The 24325-nt window shown below is 35.5% G+C and overlaps 2 protein-coding genes across 4 annotated transcripts in view; one reads left to right on the forward strand and one right to left on the reverse strand.

Moving 5' to 3' along the window:
• Positions 1-24325, forward strand: part of LOC135687514 (uncharacterized) — an 80163-nt gene that overhangs the window by 24394 nt on the left and 31444 nt on the right. The window contains exon 8 of the mRNA XM_065204088.2: positions 1066-1137. Within this exon, the coding sequence (XP_065060160.2) occupies positions 1066-1137 (72 nt within the window). The remainder of the gene's footprint in view (positions 1-1065; positions 1138-24325) is intronic.
• The window catches only part of LOC135687512 (T-box transcription factor T-A), a 34307-nt gene continuing 26454 nt past the window's right edge, over positions 16473-24325 (reverse strand). For all 3 annotated transcript variants that reach the window (XM_065204084.2, XM_065204085.2, XM_065204083.2), the window contains exons 4-8: positions 22613-22753; positions 19557-19618; positions 18529-18584; positions 18033-18245; positions 16473-17813 (exon numbers count right to left, since the gene is read on the reverse strand). In XM_065204084.2, the coding sequence (XP_065060156.1) occupies positions 17368-17813; positions 18033-18245; positions 18529-18584; positions 19557-19618; positions 22613-22753 (918 nt within the window). In that variant the 3' untranslated portion in view covers positions 16473-17367. The remainder of the gene's footprint in view (positions 17814-18032; positions 18246-18528; positions 18585-19556; positions 19619-22612; positions 22754-24325) is intronic.

A 24325-nucleotide genomic window follows, 5' to 3' on the forward strand; every position in this document is an offset into this window, starting at 1 on the left:
TTCACAAATGCATGATTAGATCAAGAAGATTGATTCAGTTTATTTGGATAACTCTGCTCAAAATTATTCAAAGCTTTGTTGAAATTTTTTATTAGAAAAACATATTCACGAAATAAAAGTGGTCGCTTTGCTTTTTTATTTTGGGTAGTATTTTAAAGTACCGAAAAGGTTTTCTTTAATCTTGATTTATAAAACTACGTCTTACTCGACACATAAATTATTGGATGTGGTTCCATCTACTAAGATTGCCCCTTTTTTAGGCCTAGAAAGTGCATCTTAATGACAACCACAGTTAGAAACCTAGAAAATTGTAAGCAATAGTTCACTGCACTTTCCTTAAAACTCACCCAAAATATATTGTTTTTTAGACTTCTGTTGCATGTCGTCACTAGGCAAATTAATCAGAATATTGTAGCTTTTTCTCGTAGCTTTTTTTGCTTTGTGAAATTTGATATGAAAAATATCTCCACCTTTTTTCAAATTACCTGAATCATTAGTTTTCTATTTTCTAGCTATTCATTTTATACCTATTCAGCTTTTATCTATATCAGTGATACAAAAATTATCCATAGGTGAAGTTTTGGGCTTTGCTGTTTCTCCTCTATGAGACTCAAAAACTGTGCAGATTAAATATATCATTTTTGTATGTTTTGGCATTCCTGCAGAAAATAAAAATTTTCTGGGAACTTGTTGGTGGATGAAAACTTGTCTGCAACATGAAAGAATTTTTCATTAAACAGTTCCACAAAAATTTCTCAGTTTGGTTTTGATTTAAAACTTTAAAGATTTGTAGATTGATTGTGAAAGATATTGCAAATAATGATTTTTTTCTTACAATGAGCTAAATTTTTAGATTTTACTTGTAAATGTATTTATTTTGGTGAAAGTTTTTCTACTAATTCGGATAATTTTCTGGGATCTTAGTTTCCAGTTTCTGTTACATTTTGCAGCACGTTTGCTAGTGAAGTTTTGATGTTTTTCAAGCTGCATTTCTGAAAGCAACGCTCAAGTCAAGAAATATTTACGCAAATAAACAAGCCTAATTATTTTAACTGTGGTTTTAAGGTTGATGATGTAAGGAAAGCAATGGAATCCATGAAAGAAAACAACATCAGAGTCTTGGATAAAGAGCCAAAGGTACCATTTGATTGAAATTTTAATCTAAACATAGTTATACTTATTTGGAAACTAGCGAAAGACAAGGCCAAGACTTGAGGAGATTTTTAGGTGGCATAAAGACGGTAAGTAAGGCTTTTTTTACTCGATTTTGCATGTTTGTATGTATTTGATTAGTGAGCATAACCAGATAAATTTCACATTTGAATATTCGTGAAAGGGATTGTATGTCACTTGGCAATGATCAAATCAAACATCAAGAAGACAGAAAGTTGGTTTTCATTAACACCAAGTTTTTTCTGATATGTTTGATTTTTTATCTTTAGTCCAGACGTTCAGCTGCTTCTGAAGGAGAATACCAGCGAACTAGTGTCACTGAATATCTTCGCAAAGTAGTTTCAATATAATTTTTTAAGGGTAGGCATGTTCCTGAACTAAGTAATGAAGTCTTCTTTTGGGAAGTAATTTTGAGTTTTTGCTTTTTTTTTGTTGGCGGTCCGTTTCATGAAAACATTTTTTCAACTAAATTCAATACTGCTAACATTTGATAGGAATCTTGCTTGCTTTTGAATTTGAACTTGCTCATAGGCTAAAATCCATAGCTGAATTGCAAGCGTCTTGTTGGCAGTTTATCTCTTCCCACGTCACTCTTGGTGCTGGTGTTTATTTTTACTCTAGAGGGTTGCTGGCTACAGGCCTTGACCTAATAGCCAATCGAAATTGGCAGCTTTCCAGGTTCAAACGTGGTCAATGAATCCTGGCTTAATGTTGATAAAAGCTAGTTTTCTGTGATACTTAAGCTTCTAGAACTGGTAAACAGAAACGGTCATTTTATTTGGCCAGGAAACTGTCTCTCTGTTGGTTGTCATTGAATTTTCAGGTGTGAACTATCATTTGCTTAGAATTTGAATTTGATAAATCAAAGAGCAAGTTATATTGAAAGAAGGAATGTTGCATGATTTGATATCTGCCAAAGTTCACAATGGTATAGTTCACAATGGTAGAGTTTTATTGCCTTCAAGATGCCTCCACAATTCCTGCTATGACCTTAGCAGCGAGAAATATTTAGATTCAAACGATAAACGAACAGATTTTCTTTCCTTGGATTAAAGTCTGGTAAAAGCAGCCGCTAGAGTAAGGACATATCCCTTCAACAAACAGGGAGTCTGCTGTGTAGATGTTTTATTATGTTTTCAACTTTTGATATTTTTCATGATATTTCTAGACAGGTTCAGGTGATGTGCAAAGTATTTGTCGTTTATATTCGTAGTTCCAGCAAAAATTTGTTTCTGGTATCAGAGCCTCCGCTTCATATTAAGAATCTCTAGCCTTCCAATGTAATTCTCATTGTGAATTTATTTATTATATCGTTTAGTGTTTTGGTTTATTAGGAGTAAAGCAGTCTTTTGGAGAATAAGGTAATAATCACTAGCTATTTAAATATCTTCAAAAGTAACTTAAAGAGGAACTTCCAAGAGAATATTCCTAATGTAAACATATCCTAACTATGCTTCCCAAGGCATGGGTTAATTGCCCATTTTATAGTGACTGTCTTATACTTAACTACAAGCCAATGCGTTACCATCAATGCATCAATATTCACAGACATTGAAAATCTCAGCGGCTACCTAACGCAGAGAAAATGCTGCGACATAACTGAAACGTTTGGTCAATCAATTGAAAGTCATTATCGCCAAAAAATCTTTATCATCTTCCGATTAATGTAGATGGATTTTGTTAAAATTAAGCAAAATGTGCCGCCTGTGAGATAAGGGAGGTGACTTTGTGTGCTTATCGCATTATGTCATCATATTTGACAAAGTCAAAGATCTTTGTATCGCTAGGTGTCTGGTTTTATTTTGTTTTTGTTACACTATCCATGGAAAAAGGGATGAAGATGCGTATCATGGGCTACGCATATAACACGGCTCGAATCACCCGCTATCTTTCAGTCGGCCATTTTGTGATGTAATCAGAACGCCTAAGCTACGGGTGTCTTATTCTTTGCCATTTCTTAGAGGATTAATGTGGCCTTGGATCAAAGCAGTTTTCATAACTTTGTGAAAATTGAATATCAACTACATCTGATAGTAAATGTTTGTTTTACATCAGCCAATTAAAGCCTTCTTTTCGTTTTTTGTTCAGCTTATCTTGATAAGGTCTCTTTTCACCTTTCGCAAGGCAATCTAGGCTTTATGTCGCTCCGCATTCAAGTCCAGTATATTTTCGAGACACCGGCCTTTCTGTTCATACAATTAGTTATTTTATAGACTACTTGTTAGAAATAAAGGGAATTCTATCATTTTGAAATTCTTGTTCACTAACCTTTCTAAATGCTTAGTTTTTATCGACAGAGATTTGTATTTCTTTATTTTTTGGTCAAAGCGAGATCGGTTTGATCAAAGTATCGTTGAAGATGCACGCGCACTTTTTATCGTTATTATCTATAAAAACGCATCTACATCAAAGTATTTTAATCAAAATGAGCCTCCTATAACATCTCACGAGTGTAAAATCTTAAAAACAACGCCGCAATATCAAATAAACTCTCTAGTTTATTTCTTCTGCCGATTCAATACACTGTTGCTTTGGAATGTCGATTCTCTGTAATCAATGCTTGCAGCTACTGCTGTCTCTGTTATTTTTTACTCTTATATTCTAAATAAATACCTGGCATTTATGACTCTTGGATAGGTCCTATTTCTGTTAACATTTCAAAACCAGTTCAGTATGTTTGTGCACTGCTGCTCGTATTATTGGTCGTTTCACAATCTTTGATATTTATGCAAAGTATTACTGCCCACTATTAATATACATTTGATGCTTTGTACCTCGACCTTTAAACTTTTACTTGATGGTATCGTTTTTGTATGCATTACTGTGACTAATTTTATTACCTTTTCTCTATGTCTTCTCTTCTCTGGTCACCTAAGATATCATTTTATTGCGAAGTTTTTGAGTTAATAGAAAGTTATTCTTGATGCAAAATGAAAGATCTAATAAACCTTAGTAAATGCAATAGAAATAAGTTGAGAGCTTCCTAACATAAGACTCGATGTTTCATAATTACGAACGCAGGAAATTCTTTAGGATTTGAAGTTTAGAAAATAGGTGACGATTTTGCAGAAATGTCTTTGCATTTTTCCTTTAAAATTTTGTAGCTATGAGGTGTTTTAGTCTAACCGTTGCTGTAGCTATTTTCGATGGCTTTTAACATTTTTGATCGATCATTTGTTTATATTAATAAAAATTTCGTTAAATGAAAATTCACCAGTAAACATTGTGTTACAATGGTGATATAATTTTCCTAGCGAAGAATGATACTTGGCTTGACAAAAAATGCATTAGTTTATTGCAATTAATGTTTAAAACTGCTTCTGTTTTCATTCATTACCAAGTCTTAGACTTAGTTTGGTTTTTTATACCAGGATTAGCATTTAATGTATTTTTGAAAGCATATCTAATTTGCCACTTTACCAATCTTTAAGGGACCTGATAGTTGCCGTGTCATTTGATTCTGCTTGGAAAATATGCTTGGCCGTGATAAGAAGAATGTCCCGAGGAGCTCTGTCAGCTTTGCTTTCAATATAATTTACGATTGTTTCTGTCTTTCATGGTCTCGAGACCATCAGGAATTTCATCTTATCGCTGTAGGAAAGTTATTGAAAGGATGACTCTGCTTCTTAGACTTTCTGAAGTTTTATCAATGAAAGGCGATTTTGAACAAAAGGTCTTCCTTCCGCTGCCTACGTGTACCGTGTACCTCTCTTTGGCTGTATTAGTTTTAGGCCCATTTGCTGCCTGTGTAGGGTGCAAAGTAAAGGAATTTGTTTGGTGTGTCTCAATTAAGTTGACTTGATTTGGTTTATTTTCATTGAGGTAAGAGGAAAAACGGCTGGTGTCTTATTAGTAAAAATTTATTTGTCTGCAGACTGGAAAGTAGAAAGCGCCACAAATCATAGGATTGCTCTATATATTTAATTATGTGTATGGCATAAGACAAAAGACTTAATCATATCCATTCATTTTATTAAGGTTTTCAAACAGCCAAATTAGTTTACTGTTTTAGTTTCCAATCATCTGTAGCAAAAGCTAAATATGTTTACAGTGTTTGAACAATAATGTTTCCTTCAATACCTATTAATAACCTTAAACCTATTTGCGTTAATATCCTTGAAAGCAAAATTTTTTATTATACCGGGAGTTACTCATATATTTTGTAGCATGATTATCACCTTCAATTAAATCTTCCGGTTTAATGACTTGACTGTACTCCAGTGCCAAGTTTTAGATTGAAGGGCATGCATTTGGAATTGATTAGGAGTTGTCAGTGGGCGTAAGTTAGGGCTTATAGAATCTTGTTGTGGTCAAAGTAAAGCCCTAAATTGTATTGGTTCGTCTTCCGGCCAATGAGGAACATCTTTGCAAATTTTCTCTAAAAACAAATATAGGGTAGATGGCACAAAACAGGATTGGTACCTTGTGTGTTTCAGCAATCTTCCTTGCGAGAGACAATCGTGTCACAGTCATTTATCAAGAAAGGTGGACTCAATCTATCGATACATTACCTTTCTTTGCCAAATCTGTTTCATTATTTTTTTGAGTAAGATTCATTTATTTTACATAAGTCTATATGACTTTGTTGATTAAAGCAGAAAAAAATTAGATTTGATGCTGTGGTTGACAAGGGCCTATCTACCCGAATGAGAATCAAGATGATTTTGACACCTCAACCTCTATGAAATTTGACACCTCAACCTCCAAGCTTTCTTAAAGTGAACTTTTTTGAGAATAAACAACTGGCCTAAGGTTGATGTTGCAAATAACTCTGGTCTCTGACAAAGCGACAATATTTGGCCCATTAATCTACTATAGCGCAGGCGCTCTCGAGAGTGGATCCATTTGGCGCTCTTGAGACATTCCAGTTGTGTAATCCAGGCTTTTTCTCTAATGAAGATTGTTTCTTCAGTAAGCCGGTGTCTTTATGTTTGCTTATCTTATCGTTCAGATTGACATCTCTGCACTTGTTGATTTGACAGGATTCTTCTGGTTACAATGCTTGTGAAATGTGCAAATGTCATTTCCAGATCTGTACATCCATTTCTCAATAAAACAGCTTAGCACTGTATGATTACATTCAATGAACGTCAGCTGAAAACTCAGCAAAGCCATAGATACGTTGAATTGTGGTGTAGAAGAAACTTTTCCAATCCATCTTTTTAGCCTGATAAGATCTCTGGTAAGCCGTATAGGAAAAAAAGCAGTATAGGAAAAAATTTGTATAGGAAAAAAAGTAGTAAGGCTTTAAAGTAACCAAACTGCTAGCACTCTTCCTAGCTACTCGCATATCTGCAATAATCATTCTTACGATATTTGCAGAACCTCACTATTCTCACTGTTGGCATTTCTCTGATTGATACCCGTATTTGTCTTAGTGCCTTTCCGACCACAATGGTTTTTGTTGTTTTGCCACTGCCTATCTTGTCAAAATCCATACCGTCTAAGTCTGCTTTGTATTCATTAAGATTTTTATGGGACATGGTCCTATAGACGGTGTTGTCCCTGCGATCGTTTGTGGCTTTTCCTGATTGAACTTTCAGGTGTAGCTGCAGTCTATGAATGTCAGCAGGTAGCCGATTATGTCAAACTAGAATCTGCTTAGGGCAGAATTTGCTACTTTTCTGCTGTTATTACAGTCGCCAAACGTATTGTTAGTTTTGGCAAACATGAAATTGATCCAGTCCCACCTTGTCATGTCTAGCTCGATTATCTGTGCATACAGCAAAATGACATGTTCTTTGTAAATTACATCTAGTTAGCGATATTTCTTCAAGGTGGCATTTTCTCTTGATTTACTCTCTGGTTATTCAGGCTAAATAGCGTTAAATAAGTTGAATAATTCATGAAGACTGCTTGGTACATACAGTCGTCATAAGATATTCATGAAATACAGAAATAAATATATATCTTCTCGTCTCTCTCCTCTCGTCATTTTGATTTCTACTTATGTTTGTTCATTCCTTCCTTTTGACGTCTACCTTTCTTATACCTGTCATATTTCTTGCTGTCTCGCCTCTTCAAATAGGCATACCACTTTCAAGAACTTGCTTATAGAACCTTTTCCTGTATCTAGATAATCTTTTCTTACAATTCCTTCCTTCGCGCTGTGTTCAATCTGCTTTTTCCAAGTGACCAACATAGCAAAATTAAATGGGAACTGTGTTATTGGATCTATTTATTAGTGGTTCACTACTGTTAAAATTTCTACCACTTTGTATTTTTAGATGTTGTGAACTGGATGAAATTGCATATTGTATTGAAAATCATCCTGTTTGTTTTAGCTGTCGAACAAGAGACAGAAATGGAAATTTTTTCATTTGGGATATAAAACAATTTTGATTCAGGCATTCCACATCTTATTCATTTCACCTGAGGCAGTGTTCACTTTCTGGTCGAATTCGCAGGTTGTGCAGAATACAGTTAGCTCAAATGTTTAGTTAGTTGTCCATATTCAAGTTGCCATGTGTTTCTTGTTTCAAGGCGGTACATAAAGCCGAATTGTTTTTTGTTATCAAATTATCCCATTCGCCCAAGTGGTCAAATAATTGTTAAATGTTGATTAGTCAGACATGCCCGTTACATTGAGCTCTCGCACTATGTTGACAATAATTTAGATAACAACTTAGCATTTCCAATAGAATATATCTGTATCTTTTCGTTGTTATATCCAGAAGTTTATGGCATCAACCTATGCTTGCATACTACATACCCTATAAACTATTAATCGAGATTGTCACAAATGTTTTTAATTTTGTAATGGCGTTGGTGCACTTTACCTCCTCGATCGTGTTTACAGCGTGATGGCAGTGACTGTGGATTAACAAATTGCACTGATGAGAATGTTATGATTACAAATTAGTGTAAAGGGTGCGCTCTTTGGCTCTCCCTTAATCGGTTTATTTCAAATCTTAGAATATTCCAATTCGAAGGCCTTGTGCAAGTTTTAATCACAGTAGACGTGTTCCATTCATATTGCCTCTCAGGAAATCCACATTAATTCAAGAAAGGGGTGCGTTTTCATAGTACTTTTAGAGCAAACACCCCTTCAATGGATGTCACATGCGACCGTCAGTCCAAACTAATTTTATAATCAATGTGCAGCTAAGCGCTTACTTCTTCTGCAAGTTAGCGAAATGTAGAGACAGGAGGCCAATATGCAAAACATGTTGACGGTATTGTGTGTCAATAACCTGGTTGAGGCGTAATGAAAGAGGTAAAGGGCAACAGAGAAACGCCGCTTTTTGTAAAACTACTAGAAAATGGCACCGTGTCATCTTTGTAACTTGAATTAGACTCAATATTGCAAAGCTACTTACAAAGCATGGCTACACAAGGTTATTAAATCTTCTTCGAAATGGTCTCACTAGCCTCTCTGTGCGAAAGAATGAATGGGAAAGTGCCTTGGTTGATAGAATGACTCCACCCTGTATCATACGCCCTTTCAGTAATAAGCTAACTTCAAATTACCGAGTTATCGTTAGGTACCTTACTTCTCTCTCTTAATCGTCTTATTATGGTGCGAAAAACAGATAGCTTTAGACATTTATTGGTAACTTTTTCGTTAGATCTGAAATCGTATCTAAACGTTAAGTTAAACTGCCCGATGTTTACTTATTATGAAAGGAAATCATTCCTTTGCAAATAACCTCATAATATCCTCATACATTCTCCTCCTTGTTACACCTTTTGTTCGGTTCTTTACACCCTTTCTGTCATAAATAGACATTTCCCTGAATTTCAAAGGTAAGGTCCAAATCAGAACGCAAGCATCATTCACAATTAAAATTGAGATAAGTGTTAGGATCTTTAAAATGACGTAATGAATGGCAATGAAATGGCAAATGTCAACTAGATCCTTAAATGATTCCTGTATAAGCATCATGATAACAGCCTAGTCAGAAACAGGCTACTCCTTAGCTTGTAAGTATTAAAACGCTGCAAATCTGTCGACAATCGTAAAGACGTTGAATAATCAGATACTAGAAAACACGACGGCCACTCTGTCAAAGGCCGCGCGGAAGGCCAATAAAAAATAGTGAAAACTTTAGTGCCACACCCATACCCAACTATTTTTTGACTGTTTTTTAGGAAGGTTCTCACACCTTGTGGATAGTTTCCAGAGGAAAGTACACCCTGGATATACTCTGTTAGAAATTGAATTTATTTATCACTTATTGAACGCGGAAGGTATTGGGGTTTGTCGTCGATTTCTATAATGTTTTGGCTATTAGAGAGGATTTCATCATTGAGTCGGCTATTGCCTAAAACGCTTGTTTGTTTCTCATTTCTCCTAAAAGCTGAAAGGGTGACTCACTGCGGTGGATTATTTCAGTATGCATGGTACGCGGCTAGCCTTGTTCAACGCGGAGCAGGTTTCTCTTATGCTTTATCCTTGTATTAGTGTGAGCCTTTGGGTGATTACTTTCCACTATCACACAGGGATTGTTTGGCAAATTCTGGCATTAAAATCTCCTTATAGACGTTTACTGCTATCAAAGCAGCTAAATGAAAAACAAATTCGGTTATTTTTGTGCGAATCGCTTTTTTGTGACATTTGCCGTTTTCCATTTGTGACCAGTTTTGTAGAACAGCAACGATTGATCGTTCAAAGTACAAAAAGTCCTTCCGAAATTGTCGCAGTAGGTTACAGAAGTTGGTTATTTTCATTTCTACCTAGCATTAATCTACTGGATTCATCTGTTTAAACAATTCACTTAAGTAATTTTGAGGCCACATACTATCAGGTTTAGTGCTGACGTCTCTCCCAGACATCACAACGTAGATGAGACCATCTTTTTCCTCCGAGGCCTCATATTACCATCTATGCTGCAAAGGTTGACAAAAGCCCCTTCTTTTAAACTTGCCATTTGTCAACATACTGCACAAATGTGAATAGAAACAAGTCCGAATGACATAGAGTTGTAGGTCACTGTAGGTTGTTGCATAAGCAACCGGCAACCGATTCCCATATCCATCAGTAATGATGATGAATATCTAGTGCCCAGGCATTTATGAGTTCATTCTAATCTTATCAGTAAAAGGCAGAAAATGAGATTCTTAGTTTCAATTTTGTTTGCATAGTATTTGCATAGTACTTCATATCATTTCCAGTCATTCAACTGGTGCTTTTTCCATCTTTAAAAGCAAGCGACCTGCTGGAAGTCATTTTCAAGTGATTTAGGAATCTTTATTTTTTTTCTCTTTCAACCAATTTATTTCATACTTTTTTATATTTACCTTTATGCTATTTACTATCATTAAAATTTTGAATTCAATTAGATTAATTTTTTACTGGCAACAATTTCTCTCTATACAAACGAAAAAAACTTTTTTTACGTTCTCATGCTTAAACTAAGATTATTTAAAACTGTAAGTTCTTGTCAAATTTTGAAGAGAGAGTAAAACTTCATTGTGTAGTCTAGCGTACTTTTTTTTCGATCATAACGCTAAATTTTCAATAATGTAAAGCTACACAAGCCTCTTTTTAGTACCCACCAATCTTTTGTAAATGAATTGCTTTGAGTTGAATGGAGGCAGCACATTGAAATACCTTTGAAAATAAATGTAAATAAATGTAAAATCAGATCGTTTCCGCAGGAGAGTTCTGTCAACTACCTTGAAGAATAGCAGCGACAGTTGACGATTTATGATTTTTTGCCATCGTACGCCTGCAGCGCCTGTAGTGATACGACCACTCAGATTTGATTTGATTCTCCAGGCATCGTCATTTCAATCCACAAAAATAATGGAATCTTTGCCTGATCAGTGGCGGAATTCTGTTCCATTTAAAATGTATATTTTTTTCATGTAAGCGAATAATGTTAAAGCAGATTTAGAAAAGTAGCGATTTAGCTCAGTGTCATGTTGCAAACTTTATTTCTGAACAAATGAGACCCCCAAGCTCTCTTTTTGACAAAGAATTTAGGGGTGTTAATATATTGATAAGGCTTAGGTGTGGCTGCATAAGCATATAGCCCTCCGGTGTCTTATAATATGCTGTCTTACGCTAGGTAGGAACAATCAAAGCGATACATTCTAATGCTTTTGCATATACTGACAAAAGCCTTGATCTGATCAATGGATGCCTTGAGCAGCAATCTCGTTCTCCTTAGTATGTGATTACCCAGTTTAGTGTATTCTCAATCAGTTAGTATCACGTTGAACCAGTAGTGAAAAGCTTTAGTAATGGGCTTGTGATTCAGTTTAAATTTCCGGTGTGCCAGAGGATGTGAAGTAAATTTGATCTCTTGTGTTATCAAAACTTTGTGAAAATATCAAAGCAGTTTTATATGGAATAATTGCACACAGAAAACAGAATGAGGCATCTTTTCAATCCTAGATCTTCAATTTCCATGAGAGTTAAGATAATTCCTAACAAGGCCCCGCCTCAAAAGATCTAATTTCCGCTTTCGTTTGCTTAATAGTAATAATATTTTTGCATTCCAAAACGAATAAATGCTCACATTTTGAATGATAGAACAAAACTCTTTGTGTCTTTCCAGTTTGATACATTTTGCACAATGGTAGACAGGCTAGAAGCACAAATGCAGCTAGCTTTCAGGTTGTGTTGCTTCTTTGACGATTTATTTGCAAGGCATGGTAAAAGGTCTTCAGGACACAAATATTGTACTTATATTTTGAAACCTTGTATCTTTCTTTCGAAACACAATTTATTCCAGTTCCCATTCCCTCCATGTTAACTATAACGTATATTTTTTGCGGTAAGGGAATAGCTTTACATGCTCACGAAGAAAGTGAAGGTGGGTTGTTCATCTTTTTCCCCGTCGTTGTACAATTAGTTCATCGCATGGAAAGTACAAATGTCCTTCCACTTCCCCTTAGTGCAACGCTTTCTTTACAAGACATGTGTTCCAATGCATTCTACGACATCATGTTTATATTAGTCATTTGTGCTCAATTTCTCAAAATCTCAAATTTATCAGATCTCAAAATCTTGCAGAACAACCATGATATATGTCTGTTACAAATTAGGCTGTGCGTTAGTGACAGCATTGCTTCATATCTCCACGAAATAATTGAGTTGCCTATACCTAATAACAGAGAGGGAGAATACTTTAAATAAATATTGGAACGGGTACCCTGGCCTCTTTTGGTTACGGCTTTGATTTTTGATTCTTACTCTAATGTTATGCAATCTGTCTCATCTCGATCAAACATTTCAATTGTACTAGCTGCGAAACTTTGTTACGCTCAGCTGTCTAACTGTTGACTTGATTGCGAGAGTTTTCTTGAAAGCTGTACCTCTTACTAATGTGATGATTAAATAACATTGCACCAAAAATATTTCGTGTTGCATGCTTGTCATTTTTCTCAACCTGTGGAATCTTTTTTTCTTTAATAAGCTTCTTCTAATAAAGACTTTTCTAAAATTTGAACTTATCTGTCATTAGTTTTTTCAGCTCATCATTTATCATGAATCTCCCATTTAGTCTTATATCGGTTATTTCTTTTCTACTGATTGTTTTAGCGTTTAGCAAAGACGTAGGTAGAAGAGCATTTTTAAATCTTATGGAAATAAAAGTCATCCGTTTTCAAGGGGAGTAAATTCCTTATGTACCCATTTAGAGGATTTACAGAACTAACGTAACGTGGATTTGCCTGATACTAACGTACGTGCTGGTTAGATAGATCGAGACGAAAGAAGTTATTTCAATAACCTATTAGCTATTTTCAACTTTCAACTGAATGTTAACTTAGAACCTTCCAAATATTTGGCACATTTGTCTGTAAGCCAATTTTTATATCTAAAAGGCTAATCCATTTCTGTTACTCTTCCAGCAAGCTTTCATTCTCTTAAACATTTTATCCTCTTTGAAAAGATACTCAAAGCCATGGAATGAAATACCAAAATATCTTATTGTCTTCAAGCCGTTCAAGCAGATTGCGAAGACCTTTCTGGTGCTTATTTTCTGTTTTCGAGAAGTAAATCCTAGTTTTGTGAACTTTCCACATCTCCTGTAAACTACGCTTTCCTGTTCATTTCGGTGGATATTTATTTGTGAAGACCTTATCTGCCCAAGAATCATTCTGCCTAGGTTGATCTTTGTTTCTGTTTTTGCTATTTCGTTACGTCATATTTTCCAAAAGCTGTTTCATTGCTGCGGATATTGCTTTGTAGTATTTGATCCTTGGTTACTGTTATGACAGGAATTTCATAACTACAATTTTCGGGGAAATTTTTAAAACAATATGTTTGTTCTTTGCTTCTGATGGTGATCTTTGGTGTTGTTTCGGTATGTTTTTTAAACTTTGTTGCAATACAAAGACAATCTAAAAACTGTAGTTATTATTGTCCTTGAAAGATAAATATTTATGACCATCTTTTCAATTCTTGTTTCTATTGGTTTTTGATCATCGCATTCATTGTCAGGTCTACGCGAATTTCTGTAAGAGTTCACAACTCAATCAAAGTCGTTTTCTATACCGTATGGACTGTATCAGCAAATAATTGTCTCGATCAGTGCTGTCTCTCAGAAGAGATTTAACTTATTTTTCACGAGTTATCTGCAAAGACCTTAAGACTATGTGTATTTCTTTTTAAAATATTTCATCATTTTTCGCATATTTGGGAACCCAATAGAAGCGGTTAACGTCATGATCAACGTTTTCCATTAAGAAACAATCCTCCAATATGATTTTATCCAGTGATAAACTTGCTTTAAGGCTTCTTAATTGTTGTTGTCTACAATTGGCTATCTTACAGATGTAAAGAGAAACTATCCAATAGATCTTACTCATCATTGCAGATTGCTATACAAATTCAAATAATGTTATTTTGCCTCTATGTCGAAAGTCATCAACCGATATCCTTTGATACTTTTAGCCGATTTCTTATCCAACAATTAACATTCTTCGCAGCAATGATAAGCCCTTCCCAGATGATTTTGCAAGCAAAGTTTGTGCTTTCTTCGTGACTTTATTGCTTCTAGCTACATTTAAGCAGTTTATACTAGAATTCTAGTGTTTACTAAATCGCTTTATTCCCCTTTCGGCTAGGATCAGTTACTAAGTGGATTGTTATTAAGTTAAATGTACAGTGTTATGCATTTTACGGTGGTAATGACGTTGTTTCATTAGCTTGTGATAAACGTGCTAGTTAGATCCCATAATGATTATTGTCATGATGGCCTCATAAACGAATGTGTTTAATGCTACTTTGTGTCGGTGAACTCTTGTCTTTGTCTAAGTATTAAGGGTGGTCTTGTCATTTTGAAGTCGTCATCATCCCGTCTCAGCTTTCGTTCTTCAAGATAGTTTTAGGAATTCACTCTCGCTTTTATTGTTGTAAACTGTAGATTAATTTGTGGATTTTTCTCCACCCTAGCTTAGAGTCCAGAGGGACAAAGGGAAGCATTACCACCCGACGAGGGACTTTACCAGACCAACTTTTTCTAGATCAGTTTTTTGGTGTAGAATTCAAACTTGGGTGTTGATCGGGCGGGAGGGGGGGGCTTTTCCGAAATACCTCCTCCAGGCAGATTACGCTTTAGGAAGCACATCCTACGCTCAAACTATATTGCAAGCCTTGGAGGATAGAAAAGGATAGAAAAGCCATATTCAGAAGTAAAAAAAGGACTATTGAGTCAGCTAGATGTAAAGAAAGTCTAGATGACGAAGGTAATACGGACACTGAACAATCTAGTAACAGTGCAGAAAAAGGAGAAATTAACGACATGATAGCTTATGAACTTGAAATTTTTATCTGAATAAAATAAGCTAATGTAAATGTGTTATGGTTTCAGGTTTTGATGTTGTAGAGATAACTCAGGGACTAAACTGATTCAATAATTCTTTTTTCCAAACCAGATGACCCTAATTTCATCCCTCTTCCTAAGTCAAGAGCCCCAGTGCTGACAGCAGTGCTCGTCTATGTACACTGGAGATGATTTTTTGCTAAACATGCGCGAGAAATAAACTTGATCTATTTATGGGACATTCAGCGGATTTACCCCAGTTTTTGGCAAAGCCCCCTTGTATCTCGCAATAGCGTCCTCTTCCACCCGATCAACATTTATTTTTGAATTCTACACCAAAAACTGGTCCAGTAAAAGTTGGTTTGGTCAAGTTCCTCTTCGGATGGTCATTGACAGTTCATTCCCAGGCTGCATCCCACTTTTGGACAACCCCACCCCGAATCTCGGAAAGGCATCCTCTCCCGCCCTATCAACTTTTCTTTTTGAATTCTACACCAAAAACTAGTCTTGTAAAAGTTGGTTTGGTAAAGTTCCTCTTCGGATGGTCATTGACAGTTCATTCATAGGCTGCATCCCAGTTTTTAGACAAGGCCCCCCTGTATTTCGGAAAGCCCTCTCTCCCCCCGATCAACATCCGGATTTGATTTCTACATCAAAAATTGATCTAGGAAAAGTTGGTTTGGTAAAGTCCTCCCTCGGGTGGCAATGCTCCCCCTTGTGCCTCTGGACTATTACCACAATTATGGTTATCGTTTAGAAGGGAGGTTGGAGCGAGTATAAGGCAGCAAGTTAGACTTCAACCAAAATGCTTTCTTGATTAAGTTTCAAGTTATTTTTTTTTAATTTAGAGTTTAGAGTAAAATTGAGGCGTTGAAAAACTGTTAAAATTATTCATGTCGAAAGAAGTAATCCGTTGGCATCACTTTTGGGTTTAAAAGGCTCTTTACCTTTTTCCTGTCTTTGCCTATTCTGTTTCATGCGGCAATCATGGCTTATTGAGCTCCTTTAAAGTATAGTTTAATTGTAATAACTATCCTGGTCATGTGCTCGCGTTTTTCTGATTACCCTATTCCGATCCACAACTGGAAATCTATTTTTCATCGTGTTCTTTCGGAACCTTATTCTGACTTTTTATACTCCAAGGAGTTTCAGATAAAAAAGCTTTTAGTATGTTGTAAAATTTTTGTTTTTTTTTTCAAAGCCATTTTCAAATTTTGTACCACCAAAAAATTCTCAAACTAAACATATAATTAAAATAAGGTAAGTTTGAAAGTATCAATGAAAATTTAGGTCTAAAAGCAAAGATATGATTCACTGGAATTGTGCCCAAAGACGAAGATATCTCATTGCTTTTTACTGTCGAAGTTTTTCTTTTTTTTCCTCTATACACGTTTAATATGGTGAAACTATTTGAGAAGAGAAACTGATAGCTGTTTGGTTTATTCTTCTTTGAAATAAAATGTCATTTGGTTAGTTTTATAGAAATATTCTTTCCAGCAATTCAAGCTTTATGTTCACGTGACTTTTCCACGTACTAAGCATTGGCTGTTTCTGGATATAAGAAATAAGAGACATGTTAAATACTTTCACTCAAATCTTCAAATATTATTTATATCCTTCACGAAACGTTGTTTGTATACGATGCGATACAGTGCTAAAATCTTTACATATTCTGTACATTAATGACATTAAAATGTGCTCCGTCGTTGTATTTAACAAAGCAATGATAGCTTAGCGTAAATTATTGCTATTCAACGCTTACTTCATTGCATCATTCCCAACTGTCAGTTTATCTCACATCTGTATTTCTTTTGTTTATCATCATAGAATTTAGTGTTTTGGCCTAAGTTGTCAGAGGTTTTAGCAAATAGGCCAGCTAGATAGCCTCCCAGCTTGCAATTTCACATACTTTTGCTGTGCAAGGAAAAAACAAAATATCTAGTCTAATCTGATTGATGTGACTGACTTTCTGCTGAGAATTAGATGCGTGAAAAAACCAGACACCGCAAAGCTAAACTTTTGATAAGTTACTCTAAGTTAGAAATATTTACAAGGCATATCATTGAATTGAACTACCTGTTTTAACTCAAAGCAAATCTTCTTTGCCGAGAGTTTGAATAAATAGGTTAATATTCTTGTTATTAAAACGGAAAATTGCTTGGATTTCAATGAGCTCAGTCAGTCTTTACTATTTGATGCATTTAAAAGTCTTATTTTCAGTATTGTTTTAGCAAAATGCAACAAATTGTGAAATTTTCAAAGCAATTTAACTTTCTTGGCTATATAAACTTCTCAGATTCATGTTTTATCTTTACTGGCATTTGGTTCATTAATATTTCTAGATTTTTTGCATTTTCAGAGTGGTGAAATCCATTTTTTCCAAGCTTACTTTTCCTTGTAATGAAATTATTTGATTGTTCAAGCCGTTTTTTATTGTTTCAATTGAAATTTTTCTAAGGACGTCTATACCACTTTATCAATGCTTTGCCGAGAGGTGTTTCATGTGCCTTGGCGACTCATCAAATTCATGTGGAGAGTCTCTGCGTGTACTGTCATGATGTGAAGAGCTAGAGTAGGGTGTAGGTGGTGATAATCTGTGATTTCGGCTCCTGGATCTTATTGGTGATCTATGGCAGACTGAAGGTAGGACCTTGTGACCATTGTAGTACGGTGCACCAGATCTTGGTGACAGATGCACATAAGGGACTGGGTGAGAGGAGTGACCATGTCCTTCGCATGGGTGACCACGTGACATATCTCGTAGGTAGCTCTCCTCTTTGAGGCGGTCGGATATCGAATGACTATGTCGCATCGATTCAATTATTTTGATATGTTCGTCGTCAACTGGGTGCCGCGAAGAAACATGCCTATGTCTCTCTGGAGAGCTTGATCGTGGGCAGCTGTGTGATGGAGGTGATGAGCCTGTTGATACAATCAGTAATGGTGAAAATTTTATAAAGAATATAATTATTGAAAGTTATGATATCTTTCTGATTTAAGAACACTTTGGTCGACAAATCACACTAGAAATCTCAGTAAAATTGGAAATGCCGATCAAAGATCTTCGTATATTCCCAATTTTTTTTTTCCAGAAGTATAAAATATAGATTCAATCGAAAATTTTTGGTTTGAAATACTTACACATTGGCGGTCGTGAGTCTGAGTCGTCTATTGGATGGCTTATTCTATACGGTGCATGGCGATGCAATTTGAGACCGAGCCTGTGGCAAGGAGACTGGTGTGGATCTAGCATGCGCATTTCCGGTCTGAGAAGGAGAGGAGGAAGGCCGATCGTGTGTTGCGGTGGAAGATGAGACGGTGGGCTGTATGGACCAGATGGATGACAGCAGCTGCCTGAAATTTGAAAGAGTTTTTTCTCAGTAATGCTTATTTTGGTTTAGATTTGATAATTCTTCTTTGATCAAAGATTTGATTACGTCGGCTACTGGATTTGGCTATGTCCACAAATTTCTCCTGTTCCTTTTGTTCGCCTTTTTTATATGTATTTGTTATCAATTGTGGGATTCTCTTGTAGTGGCGGCCTACTCATATTGTGTTCGAGCAACATGGCAGATAAGCTATTTTTTTTAAAAAGTATTAGAAAATATACAGCTATCTGAATTTTGGGCATACTTACAGGAAGGACCGTAGCTCATCATGGAACTTCTTTCGATGATGTCACGTTGCTCTGCCCTGAAAAAATAATCGGTGAAATTTGATTATCTATTTAAAAAGACGTTTTCAACAGAAAATTTCTTCGAAAGATACAGCAAGTTCGTCTATTGGCCTAAGTTTGTTAGCAGAAGTTGTGGCAGATAGGCCAGTGCATAAACTGCGAGCTTGCCAGTTTCACAGACGATTCGCGGTGTAATCCTGTGTTTGATGATTAGCGAGAAACAACAGATGTAAAAATAATTAGGCGTGAAACCCGTCATATTCTTTGTCTTTATGGTATCTCATAATTATTTTATCTTCCATCTGCATGTTGTTATGCTGTTGATAACGACATGATATGACCTTGTCTTTATATCTAATGACAATTTTCATTGCATTTCGCGTCTTAGTTGGACTGTTGTCCAGTCGCATGGTCATCAACCTATCAGTGGAATTTAGAGTTAATAACTAAAGATATGTGATTACTATAGTTCCAATTATGAAGCTAATCATCCTTGGTGTACTTATCACTTATGTTTTAATAGTGTGAACCGCAAAGCTATACAAGTTTGTTATGACTATTCCTTCTGCGAATTCAGGTGCTTTAACGTCCACGGTCCAAGGAATCTATCGACCACTTAAGATGATTTCATGTTAATCGCCGTAAATGACGGTAACTACCAATGAACTACAGAAAAATTCTCGTTATGCGCCTAGAATAATAACAAACTGTAGTCCTAATAACAGTGAAAATTGTTTTGCCTAAACGTAAAATGAAATATCGTCTCTTTCCTTTCTGATTTTTACTAAAGCCGTCAAAATATTCTTGTCTCTTATGAATGGTTTTTTGATAGCTCAGCACCCAGACTTTGCTCCCACCGAATGGCGTAAGTCCTATACGAATTAAGCTTACTTGAAATCCTTTTAGAATCATTGATTTTATATTTTTGAGAGCAGAATGAATATTAATGTGCAAATATCATAATTGGTATTTATACTCAGGGTACGTACCTTTCTTTGGCATCAAGGAATGCCTTGGCAAATGGGTTGAACTTGATTTTCAGAGCCGTTATCTGCAAAATGGAAGATTTTGTCAGTTAAAACTTCCTATTCTGCTTCAAGCAGTTGAATTAGTCAAAACATAGAACGGCTACTCATACTGCAAATGCTTCAATCTATTCCAACTTAGAATGTCGCTTATATGCATGTCTAAGATTAAAAGTAGTCATCATTAGATAGCTTGGAATCTTAACATGCATCGATAACAAATGATAGGCATAACATCGGCCTTTTTCTCAATTATTTGCTCGATAACAACTCAAGAGTACGTTGCCATGTTACCCAACAAAGATTTGCCTTTTGGCTACCTCTGCAAGGTAACGTAATTTTTTCAAACCGTCTTTCTTTTCAATGGGAAGATAATCCAAACCATTCATAACTTTTGCATGCTTTCTTGGCGCATCTTTTTGTCAATCTTTATAGTAATTTCCCTTTTAAGGTTGCCCATTTCATAACTCTGTCTTCATTTAGGAGGTTTCATTTAATATATTCCTCTTGTGACAATATTTAAGAAGACACAGCCCTGCTAATCTGCACTTTGCCGCTTTTATTGTTCTAAACTAGAGTCAATTAGCGGCTGTCATAATAAATTTGAAGCTAAAAAAATCACTGTATTAACTTCTCCGCATGTTATAGTTTGAAATGAAAATGCATATTGGCCCATTTATTAAATCAATCAGTATTTTCTTTTAACAAGACAAGCCTGACGGCCTGTGTCAAATCCAGTCAGAGCTTGAACAATGAACTAATTTACCTCAAATTTATCTAAGCGAACAGAAACGAGCGACCTTACCAAATCTTTAGCGCGACCGATTCAACTGTTTTTCTCTTATATTTGTTTAATATTCATTAAACTTGTTGAATGATCTTCATTTGTTCGAATTATCGATAAACCATGATTTACTTATTCGGTCTCTCTGGACATTTCTGCCTCATGCCGCAGTGTTATGTTGTTGTTATCAACCTTAAAGATTGCTTTGTGAATTTCACCGACATTGCCATATTCAGCTCTTAGCACTTGTAACTATAACACGTTTGAGAGTCCTCCCTATTCCGAATACCGTGCTTTAGATTCTATATCATTATTATTAGTAACTTTGGCAAACGATTGTTTTTTAGTGCAAAGCTAACGAGCATATTCAGCTTTTTAATCGTTCCAGAAAGCTTTTATTTAATTCTTGCCGTATTCGTATTTCGAATGTCATTTTTCAGGTCAAAAATAGAAAGTAACCTCCATTTTTTCTCCCAGTAATACTGCAAGTCGAAGTCATTCTCGCTTAAGTGTCATCATGTCATCTGTATATAGAATGCTGACAAATGTTTTTTTGTGGTGTCTACAAAATTAAAACTTCTACCATTTTTGAATTGATGTTAATTTCTATTTTGTTTTCTCTTTGCAAGGACCGCTTCTATAGCATTGAGAAGTTTCATAAAATTGTCATGCTTCTTTGAAAATTTTCAGAAAAGAGTCAATTTTCTTGTGACTTAGTAGAAGGGCCCAGGAAACCTATCTTCTTCACGAAAATCAGCTAGACGAGATATCCAGAAGTTTGGTCTTTGATGATTTGTTCTTTTTGTCAACTTTTCAAAGGGTTGGTGGCACGATGAACGTTCTTAGCTTATATGCCTGGGGTTACAAATAGACTAATTGAATACAGGTTATTGGGAACAGACGTTTAAAATCTAGCTGTATTTAGCTTTTATTTATTCTTTGTAGGTGCGCGAGAATTAGTATGTAGCTTCCAATGTGTTTATTTTATTTATCCGTTAGAATTTTATTAAGCAGTAAACAAGGTCACTTAAAGCAGTGCCCTGTCCCAAGGTGCTGCACTGAAATCCATTGAAATCGTTGATTAGCAGGGGGTTTATAAATCAGAGTCAATCGACAGAGTGATTTGAAGACGTTTATAACAAACACAATCCGTTTTAGGAATTTTAGCGTGGATTTATCATGCACCGTCTCGACCACAAATGATTTGTCATACATACACACTCATTAATCACATGCGTTTTTATTTCGCTGAGAGTTTCTGTTTTTCGCGTCATTGTCCTGCGACCACTGATGATCATCGGCTAATTGGTTTAGCCTTGAATGAAATGTAGTTAGAAAGATAAAATAGCTCTCTGTGTATCTCATCAAGTGCGAGTAAATCAGCTCCACTGGCAAAGCGGTTGGTATTTTGCGCACGCGGTAGCCTTTGTGGTACACTATATTAGTGTAAGATAGATCTTATCCGAAAGCCATGAAAGGCTCCTTTAGAGTTTCGCGCACCTTTCTACAAATTCAGCTTTCTTGCTATAAAATGCCCTCATTACATAGATTGTCTAAATCCTTTAAGTATATAAACAGTTATTATTGATCGATCGCTCATCGGCTCGTTTTAATAATGTTTTTATTAAGATTTATTATGTCCATTGTACGCTAGTGTTTTATGCGCTCCTATCCGTTTTAAGTCAAAGAGTTCTGTTCGCATTTCTAACGTTTTGATTAAAGCGCCAATGAATAACTTTCAATGGACATGGAAACTGAGAGAATGGAGATTTCTGCTCAAGACATGTGAATTTGTTTTGACATCAAAGTCTTTTGCGACCGACCATCCATTTGAATCGCGTTAAACGATGCCGAATTTCGGATTTGCGTGGGACTTTGCTTATTCATTCTTGTAGCGCTTGGCACAAACTCCTTCAGAGGGACCGAACTTCGTACAAATGGGTTATAATCTTCTATATTTATGTTGAAGAAAGTTCACGTTTCCAGGCACCTGTGAACAGGTTTTACCTTTTTTCATCAAAGTGCAAGCTAGCCAAAAATGCGCAACTGTGTTTCTTTTCACACCTTTACATCGATATTCTAGAGCAGGAAGTGGGTGCTAAATAAGGTCTTCATAAATAGCAGTTGGTATGCAACTATCCTATAGATAAGTTTCCCAACGTATAAAATATGTCCGAGAAAGAAGATCCTAGTCTTTGTGAAAGAAACAATAATTGGTTTTCAAGTAAGTGCTTACCTCTTCGTTTTGGTAAGCTGTAACTGCAATGAATTGGGTTTCTGCAAATGTATGCGTGGAAACTCTCTTCTCTGGGTCTGGTCCACCTACTCGCATGATGTGAATTCTAGGCTCATACTTGTGCAGTGAATTGAGCATCACCTTAAAGTAAAAATATTTTTATAATAATGGGATGAAAGCCAAAGTCCGCACAGCTCGAACTTTTTTGTTTAGGTACCGCAGCTTCTGTGGAAATCGTGAGCATCCATGTTCCTAACTTTATGTATCGGCAACATGGAAATGATATTTTTGTCGTTACTGCTTCTAAATTTACTAACTGTGTTATTCTCATTAATCTTAACAAAGATGCTCCTTGCAAAAATTTCAAAAGTGGCTTCCTGTAAAACGACTCTTGGAAAAACGAGTGCCTATTTTGATGATTTGATGAACTTGTTTAGCGAATCAACTTTTTTTGCGTTGTTTACAAAGTGAAGACGAGCTAAGTACATTTAGAAAGTTAGATAACTGGATGTAAAATATGAAATGAGTCTTTATGCATAATAAATATGCATGAAATATTTTCTCTTTTCTTTGGATTTTTTTCCTTTTGCCTGTTGTCAACTATTTCTATTGCTTTTCAAGCACTGTCGTTTAACACTCAATCCACAAGGCCTAAACTCATCAATTAGCCTGCTAAGTGAAGCCAGGTGATGCCAAGCCAGTATATTGTCTACGCTTCGCTTTACATTCGAAAACACTTACAAAACATTGGCTAGCGAACCAAATTACAATTCTCACATTTTAGTTTTTGTTGTTATCGCAATCAAACTCGTTGTCATCATTTTTAATTATTATGTCAAGCAATTGATTCTGTGACTGCTAATAGAAAGAAGGCGATCAAATATTTTGCCTAATGAATACGTTCTAAAGATATTTATACACATGAAAATTGATATTGAATGAAAACTCAATTGTAGGACAAGGCTTTGTATGGTATTATTCTCATCACTTTCAAGTTAGCTATGCGACTACCAACTGATCGAATTAAAGTGCCTGCTATCCTATACGCGTATGCTGTTACTTAAAACGTGTTTTTAGAGTTCCATGTAAACATGTCTGAAGATGTCAAAAACTTTGCTGGTATTACCATCCATCTGTGAAATTACTTGATTGTTCAAAACTGTCACAAAGAATTGTCAGGCATTAAGCTACCAGTTTTGGTAAAGATATCACACATTTGAAGTGACATTCATTTGGTATTCAACTATTGAAACGAAAATAAAGCAACCTGTATGTAATTACAAGATACATGTTGACGATTCGTTTGTTCAATTATCTTTGTGGGGAATAGGTTTGGTGGTGCAGGTTAGATTGTTTCTGAAATAGCAGCCATTTACCAAGTGGCGGCTATTATCAAAGAAATGGTATAAATACATATTTAAAGTTGCAATAAGCATGAATACCAAGTAAACACTCGTTTCTTTTGTATTTTTAATTATATTTCATCACATGGCCTGTTTTCAAGTAGATCATGATGAAATGTGTAAACCACGATGTATTGTCTCAATTAGATCATCAGAACACCTTGGTTACCCACATTTTTAATCACAATATTGCTGAATCTTACAAACACTTGAATATTATATTCAAAGTATTTGTCTAACTCTCTTTAAATTTCAAAGCATAATGAATTATTTGATAATCTGTATAGAGCCCTATGTTTTTTAATTGTTT

This window comes from Rhopilema esculentum, chromosome 20, assembly GCF_057945365.1.
Source record: "Rhopilema esculentum isolate cy_ngs chromosome 20, ASM5794536v1, whole genome shotgun sequence".
Lineage (NCBI taxonomy): Eukaryota > Metazoa > Cnidaria > Scyphozoa > Rhizostomeae > Rhizostomatidae > Rhopilema > Rhopilema esculentum.